At 39.9% G+C, this 8670-nt stretch overlaps 1 protein-coding gene across 1 annotated transcript in view; it reads right to left on the bottom strand.

Annotated features, from left to right (window-relative positions):
- Positions 1-236: 236 nt before the first annotated feature.
- LOC130548638 (E3 ubiquitin-protein ligase RNF123) overlaps positions 237-8670 on the bottom strand; it is a 153160-nt gene continuing 144726 nt past the window's right edge. The window contains exons 38-39 of the mRNA XM_057325536.1: positions 4884-4969; positions 237-1837 (exon numbers count right to left, since the gene is read on the bottom strand). Of these exons, the coding sequence (XP_057181519.1) occupies positions 1738-1837; positions 4884-4969 (186 nt within the window). The 3' untranslated portion in view covers positions 237-1737. The remainder of the gene's footprint in view (positions 1838-4883; positions 4970-8670) is intronic.

Here is an 8670-nt window from a genome sequence, read left to right as displayed (position 1 = left end):
GTTGAATAGATATTATCTAATAAAGTTAAAATGTGAACTGAATACACAATAAAAAAGTTGTTTACTTACATCCATACTGTAGACCCAGTCCAAAATGACGTCACCTGTTGAGTATCAAAATAAAAAAAATATTCCCATTTTTTCCGTTATAAAATTTCAATTGGCAGTGAATGTATTTTTTACTAAAAGAGTACCGGGACACCAACGTGTGCCCCAAGTTACCACACCACACCGACTTCTAAGATAAATAATTTAATGCTAATATCACATCAATACATGTACACTCCCACAAACGTGAAAGAACAAGAAGTTGCTGTCTCCCGTTTCATCAACCGTTCTTTAAATATTGCTTAACTAACCTAAAATTCCCTTTGACAACTGAATCAGATGCCTGAGAGTGGAAACCCATTGTTAAATGAAATCTGTCGGCACACACTCAATCGCAGAAATAAAACAAACTCACACATCTTCACACACGCGCACACTTTAAGTGAAGAGCTATGGAGGGTGAGTGGGGGTCCTAAAATCATGTCATGCATCCCCGGTTAAAACAATATTACACCAGATCATAAGAAATCCTTGAACAGTCCAAATCATAGAAGTAGTAACCCAACTTTTTTGGTTTTTGATAATTCATATATATATTTTATACAGTGTTTCGAACTTAAGTGACAAGAGCGTTCAGGATGTATATGATACAGTATGTGCGCGGGTTAAAAAGCAAAACCCAACTGTTGTAACACTCGTCTGCTGTATTTCGACAGTCAACGCTAAATCTTGGCTGAACCATTTGTACGTCCATCTGTCCTGATGGTGTCAACCATTTTGACTGTCCCACAAATTAAATTGCATTGATGATCAAATGTAAACAGTCCCAATGTCAAAACATACACAATGAAGTTCTTATCCAGTATAGTGCTTTATAAACCCTTAATAAAAATGTTATTACATATAGTCTGACTAGTGTATGTTCTTCTTTGACCATGTCAGACTACAGACTGTAGGTTCTGCTTAGTGTGATACTACATATTTTTACTGTGTATACGGTACATCAAATATGGCTGTAGGTTTAGAGTATAAAAACATTACCAAATGCAGGTAATGATGTAAAAGTGTCTCTAGTACAAAGTTTATGTCTGCTTTCCCGACTGATATGCTATTATAACCAGAGTTTGGAAAAAGAGTACAATAAAACAGATGAGATCACAAAACACGAGAGGGGAGGAAATGAGACAAGATGCAAGAAAAGAGATGAAATCAGATGCAGAATATAAGATTAGAGATCAGACGTAAGTAAAACAGACGATGAAAACAGAAAACATGAGAAAAAATGAAAGACAAGAAGAGATGAGGTGAGATAGTGATAAAGGTGTGATGCCGGATTTCTCATTTCCTTTTCTCCGGCGTCCGAGTGATCCGTCACTATCATCTGATTTTTCTGATTCAGCATCAGACCGCTTTCCTGCTCCTGCAGAACCGCTATGAGACGACAGCTTTCATCACATTCATCACAAAGACACCTGGGAAGGATTGTCGCCTTGCGAGGCCTCGGTCCATTTGCCAGAGGACGAAATATATCGGCACAGAGGGGTTCACTGCCAGGATGAACAGATGGGGGGCTATCTGAACACAGAAAGGATGTGAGACCTGTCTGCACGTGTGTGTTTTCATAAGTGAAGTCTTTGGGGAAAGTCATGTTGATTTCGTGTAAGGTTGTGTATGTTTGTGAAGGGCATGCTATGAGCTGGCTGGTTTGATGTAATCATCTACTCCTGTGATAGTGGCCTTGCAGAAGAAGCAGTCCTTGTTATTCATCAAGTGCTGATTGATACAGGCCCTGGAAAAAAAAAGACAAAAAGCCACATTGAATGTCAAGTAAGATCAGGGACACTGAAAACGGCAAAAAAAACATAATAACAATATCAATTAATAATGATGATTATTATTATTTTGAATTGGTGTTTTTGTCTTGTTCGCTTGTATAAAAATATACAAGAAAGCAAAATAAGATATTAAGTTTTGTTTTCTTGTGCTTCAGAGGAAAGATATCAGCCATGGGGCAAAAAATAATCTTATTTTTCATTATAATCCATTTGACATAAGCTTATTTTTCTTAGTCCACTGGCAGGTGTTTTCCCTATTTTTTTTTAAATAAACAGACTTCATATATTTTTCTTAAATTGGATGTTTAGATATTTGTGATTGGAAAATAAAACAAAAACAATACATTTATTTTTTGCAGTAAATCATTTGAAGACTGTCGAGTCATATCATAACCATGAATTATTTGCACACAAAAAGCTTTCAGTGCTTTTTTAATTAAGAGATAACTGAAGGCTACTTGCCATTTTCCTCATATTTATTTACCATTAAAGAGAAAACAACTTTCAATCTCGTTCTTAAATACTGACTTAAAAAGTTAAAACATTTATTATTATGATTTTATTTGTTAATATTTAACATTTTTGCATTGGCCACCACATTTTTGGAACTTCAGTATAAGTACTATCTAGTAAATGGTATAAGTATAAATTTCACTGCATAAGATAAAATAATACATCTACTCAAATTAAATGAGCTGCCTCGATGAACCCTTCGAGCCAGCAGGGATGCGCCGGTTGAGACCCCTGGGCTTCATGAACCAGCTCCAACTCGCGATGAATCGTGAGGAGCCCAGGGGAACGTCCACAGCGGAGTCTCTCACGGGGCTGGCGGCTATCCCCGAGGACAGTCCCTTGCAGGTCGGGGTTTTGGGTGTTGCCACGCTGTCCGCACCACCCTCTTCAGCCAGCCTCGGTGGCAAGCGGGGGAGACGTGAGTCTTGGGGGTCCTCGTCGGAGGCCTCCAACCCCGAGCCAGCTGTGCCCTCCACCTCCTTCCTTCAGCCGACCACCAGACGGGTGGCTCGGCTGAAGAAGAAGAGGCAACGGAGGGGGACGCGGGATCCGGCCCAACCTGTGTCCAGTCCGGTGCAGCCGGCATCCAGTCCGGTGCAGCCGGTGCCCAGTCCTGTGTCCAGTCCGGTGCAGCCGGTATCCAGTCCGGTGCAGCCGGAGTCCATTCCGGCGTCCTGTCCTGCCCAGCCGGCGTCCCAGACGGTGCAGCAGCCGGCGTCCCCAGCGGTGCAGCAGCCGGCCTTCCAGCCGGCGTCAGCCCTGTCCAGCCGGCCTTCCAGCCGGCGTCAAGCCCTGTCCAGCCAGCGTCTAGCTCGGCCCAGCCGGCCTTCCGGTCGGCGTCAAGCCCTGTCCAGCCGGCGTCTAGCTCGGTCCAGCCGGCGTCTCAGCCTACAGTCTTCCCGGTCCCTAGCCGGGTCCGGCCGACAGCCATGTCGGCCGCCACCAAGTCTCCGGGGACTCCAACCACGAGAATGCCCCAGGGGACTAAGACTATCCCCCCTAAGACTGTTCCACCCTGTCCTAACCCATTTGGACTTCTCCCCTTGAACTCTTTTGTTCCCCCACCCCCCCTCCCATGTTTGTTGTTTTTGTTGTCTCACCCCAGCCCCGCTGTCATTTTGTCATGTTTACCCTTAGTTATGTTTTCTATGTTTGTCTGGTTCTTGTCACTGTCCCAGTCCGTCATGTCTTGTTAGTCGACCCCTTGGTGAACACCTGGGGGTGTTCATTAAGGGGGGGGCTCTGTCACGGTCCTGCCTTCTTGTTCATGAATTTCTAGTCATGTGGCAGGATCGGGACAGAGCCCTTAGGTTTTATGTGAGAAAGCCATGAGTTGTTTACATTTTTACATCTCATGTGCTTTCTCGTGTCATGTCATTGGCCCCGCCCCTCTCGTTTCATGTATTGCTTCCCTGCCGTGTCTAATGTTTCCCACCTGCCCTCATTGATTATCCTTCGTTTGTCTTCCCTATAAAATGCCCTCGTGTCTATTGTCTCGTTGCTCGTGCATTGCGTTCTACGTACTCTATGTAGCCCATGTTTGCTGTGTTCCTGTGATCCTGTTTGCTGTTTAAAAACCCAGTCAAGTCTTAGTAAGTGTGTAGTCTAGTCAAGTTAGTAGTGTCAAGTGTTATGTTAGTTTAGTCCAGTCCAGTTTATTTTTTCATGTCAAAGTTCATGTATTATTTATTCTGTTAGTGTTGTTTTATCCCCTTGTGGATCTTTGTTTTGTGTTTTGTTTATTAAAATAAAGTCTGTCTTGTTAACCCCTGCAACCCCGCCTGCCTGCAATTGGGTTCTTCCGCCACGCCAGCCGTGACAGTTTTTACTTTGGAAATGTTTTACTTCACAACATTATTATGCATATATTATACTTTTTTACACATACATATAATGTACTTTTTAGTTAAGTACATTAAAAACCATCTTAATCATACTCAAGTAAAACGATTTTTGAGTAAAATAACTTTTTTTGGTTAAAACTAGATTTTAGTTTTGCAATTAAAGAATTAAAAAAGGTTGGCACAACTATGTTTTTGTTTACAAACATAACTAGTCAATCATTTGTTAAGAGTATGAGACACATTTCGCTCAGATGACCCTAAACATCTAAACTGTAATGTTTGTATGCCATTAAGTGAAATGTGACTTCTGCATTTAACCCATCCAGAGGGTAGTGAACACACGCACAGCAAGTGGTGAACACACATACTTGAGCAAGGCAGGTGCCTTGCTCAAGTTACCCACCGGCCCTGAGAATCGAACCGGCAACCTTCTGTTCACGAGTCCAACTCTCTAACCACTAGACAACATCCCCCTACATAATGCATGTTCTGAGACCACCAAATTAACCATCATGATGTCTATGCTATGGCCAAGTAATGGCCATAGAAGGCTTTAAATGCATGGTGTTAATCTCCTAAATGGAAGAATGAATAGAAGAATGGTGCTATTGACGGGATATTGGCAGCAGTTTGTTGAACTCACTTGCAGGATTTGTGGGAGCAGGGCTTGAAGACGGCCGATATGGAGTGTGCATAGCAGATTGGGCAAAGATCATCCTCGCTGGTTGGCTATGGAAGAGAAAGATTGAGATTAAATTAGTAAAAAGCAGTAAAAAGGGTATCATTATTCTGTATATATCACACTGCAAAATGAAACTGAAATACTACCGGGAATAGTTGATGAGTAGAATAGTTGCATTTTTTTAATACAAACCAATACAACACATCCATGAATCTGCATTTTTTTGACATGACTCTGCTAACCTGGAAACATAGTGTACTGTGAATGTGAATACAAATTTGCATTAACCATCCGTCTTGCCAAGTGTGCCGTAAACAGGATGAATGTATTCTAAATTGAAGCAAATTCAAATGTACGCAGTAGGGCAACAGGATTTTTTGTCTCAAACCAGGCCACGCAGGGAGTAAAAGGTATGACTGTGAATATGGGGTTGCATTGAAATGAGAGAAAATGTCACAGAGTGGTGCATGTACAATGCAATGTAAGTCGCTTTGGATAAAAGTGCATAAATGTAAATGTAAGTGCCGATGTGCCGTTAAAGACGACAGCACAGAATAAAAAAGCATGTGCCAGCCATTTCTGCCGTTGCTTCATTAGTTGTAGTAGTCCATTCGTCCCTACACATTATCGTAAGACAACATTGTAAACTCCATGTTGTTTTTGACCTACCAACGCAACATAATTTCCAAATACAGATATTCTAAAAAAAGCACCATGGGACACGCAAATCAGATCTGAACAGTTGCCATACACAGTCAATCTTTTCAATCAAATTCCAATCGGATACACAAATAATCAGATTTAGAATGACAGTCTGACAAGAGACGAGATGCCCTGAGAGCTTTCTGTTTTATGAACCATGCATCATGGATGCTTTCTAGACTAATATCGGCTCTTATAAGCTATCGAGTTACAGAAGTGGATCTCCCACCATGGCGTCGAACAGTTCTAAGCACGGTCTGGAACGGTTACAGTTATGTTTCCACGTGAGCCTGGTTCAACTCGGCAAGAATACAAACTGTTCTCAACTCAGAATTTTTGGCACGGTTGTCTAACTGTGCTGAATCGTGCTAATGAATGCGAGCAGAGACGTTATTGCTTAGTCTCTTGTGTTACCAAGGCAGCGTGTGACGCGTTTGCGTTTACATTCTGAAAATTTCCGTTATCAGCCCTGCGGTGGAAAATGAAACCATTTACGTACCGGCTGGCCTGGATCGGCATGAAGTGGAACGATTAAGCAACGAGAACGGTTCAGAATGGTGGAAAAGCGCTCCTAGTTTTATTTTTTACGGCATTTTCAAATGAATGAAATCTTGCAGAATGGATGTTTTGTAATTTGAAGGTGGCCAAGTGATCCCAAAGATTCATCAACAATGCTAATATCTCACATTTATGTGAATCAATGTCAAATTTGACAGCTCAGAGTTCTAAATGTTACATGAAGACACCATTTTTATTTAAAGTATGCAATTCGCATGCCTCACATTCAAAGAGCATGATGTTTTTAAAAAGGCTGCAAACAATATTCTAAATTCATATCCAAGAGATGTCAATTGCTAGACAATTATAAAGCCATCCCAGAGAGAACACAGCCTTCAGAAATGTCAACAAACTAGTACACATACACTTCATTGACTCATAAATGGAAGCAAGGAACAAACTGTTTTCACGCTGAATTTATCTGACAGCAGTGTTTGTCCAAACTAACTGGAATGATTCTGCTGTAAGTGGTTGCCTACAGAATTGAAAGGCATCATTCATGTGGGATGGGTTACATTTTTAATTACTTTTTAATACCTGGGGTTAGGGACTTAGACCTAAAATATGAGCATTAGTAATAGTGATACTTGTTTTTTGCAAAACCCATAAAAATGCAATTAAAAAAATTCCTGCTGTCAGTAAGTCTCAATCTTTACTTCCAATCGGCAAAATTCCAGAAACAGCCATAAGACACCCAAGAAGAGATGAATGACCTTTAGCTGTGAGTCACATGAAACTCTTTTAATCTCAAGCCTTTCATTCCAAGGCCTTTTTTCAGTTTGGTCATATGGCGCGAACACATGTTTTTCTGTGTCTTTGGTGTGTTGTAAGTTGCCCATGCATGTATTAGACACATAAAATTGCAAAAATTAAAGTGCGGGAACAAAAGATGCATTCTATCTAAAAGCGAATGCTCACCCAGACCTGCCTGAAACGCCTCGTGTAACCACACCCCCACATATCATATCTACGTCAGTTTGTGGTATGAGTTGACTAAGACCGCCCAAATATATACGTAAGTAAGGTGGGCGTACCTGTCAGTACAATTGCTTTGGAACCTGATGTTCTAAATATGGTAAGAGGCGTTACATTTCCGTCACACGCTTGCAGTATTCCACCAATCACTACGCACTGGTTAACTGGCCAATCATAGCACACACCTCGCTTTACAGAGCATCGAGCTTAAGAGGAGATACAAACATGCACGGTATGTGGAAAATACAACGTTTTTTAAGATTAAATAGTGTATACACATTGCATTACATCTAAAGCAAACAATAATATTCATTTTAGCCTTGTCATAGGACCCCTATAGTTGAATTTTCTGTACTGATTTCATAGAGATGGCAGTGACAGAACAGAGGACAGGCCAGTGTGAGGTCACACGTTTATCCCAGTCCTCTGCAGCCAATCGGATTGCTGAGTCACAAAATCTGACATTTTTGTCAAATTTTTATTCTGAGACTATTTGCAAATCTGATGTTTTTTCTTTATGTTGTGTACATTTTGAGACCTTTTTTAGAAAATAAAAAAGTTTTATATACAAAGTCAAATGGAATACAAAAACTTAAAAATTAATGAAGCAATTTCAACTGGTTTTGAAATGAACACTAATGCTATAAATAACAGAAACTCAGTTGAAATAACTTAAACAGCCAATTCGATTCAACGAACTCATTTTTTTTTGCAATGCACTACATTTGTAATAGTAATTTTCCTGTAGCTAAAGTGGTAGAGCTCAGCGCTGATCAACAAAGTCAAGGGTTCAGTTTTAGAAATGTAAAAACCTCCATTACAATAGCATTCTCTCCAGATATAAGTGATGAAAAACCATATTGATTCACCACTTTAGTTTAAAAGATTACACGTACACCTAGTACTCTGACCTCAATCCCACAATTCCATAAGGCCTCTACAATGTACAAAGTTGCGGAAATGTCATGTCTGTGTTGTGTGTGCTTTTTTTGCAAAAATTTTTAAATACAACTTCCAAAAATAGTTTATCTATAACTTTTAGGGTTTACAATAACTGTATAAGTAGGTTGTTTAAAATGCAGTCAAGCAAGCATTTGCATGTCTACATAGAGTCTGCATACTGTGTTTTAGGCCTAAATAAAAAATTCTGTCATTATTTACGTAGTATCACGTTGCTTCACTTGCATAGGACACCTCAGCTTTTAGTTATCATGTTAAAGCTGATAATACTAATTGTTTTAACAAAATAAAATAAGACACCAGGTTGAATTACTGTAAAAAAACATAAAATTACATGTTTTTCATGTTTGCACTCTTTTTCTGTAATTTGACAGATTTTACCTTATTTCCTTATTATTTCCTATTTCCTTATTACCTTATGCATTAAAATGCATAAAAAGATCTGTAAAAAAACAATAAAATTCTGTAAAATTACAGTTTTTACAGTGCAGGCTTTACAATTTATTTACATTTAGTCATTTAGCAGACGCTTTTATCCAAAGCGACTTACAAA

The sequence above is a fragment of the Triplophysa rosa genome, linkage group LG25 (assembly GCF_024868665.1).
Source record: "Triplophysa rosa linkage group LG25, Trosa_1v2, whole genome shotgun sequence".
In the NCBI taxonomy this organism is placed as follows: domain Eukaryota; kingdom Metazoa; phylum Chordata; class Actinopteri; order Cypriniformes; family Nemacheilidae; genus Triplophysa; species Triplophysa rosa.
The sequence above is the reverse complement of the archived record's forward strand: the minus strand, read 5'-3'. Positions and strand labels throughout refer to the sequence as shown.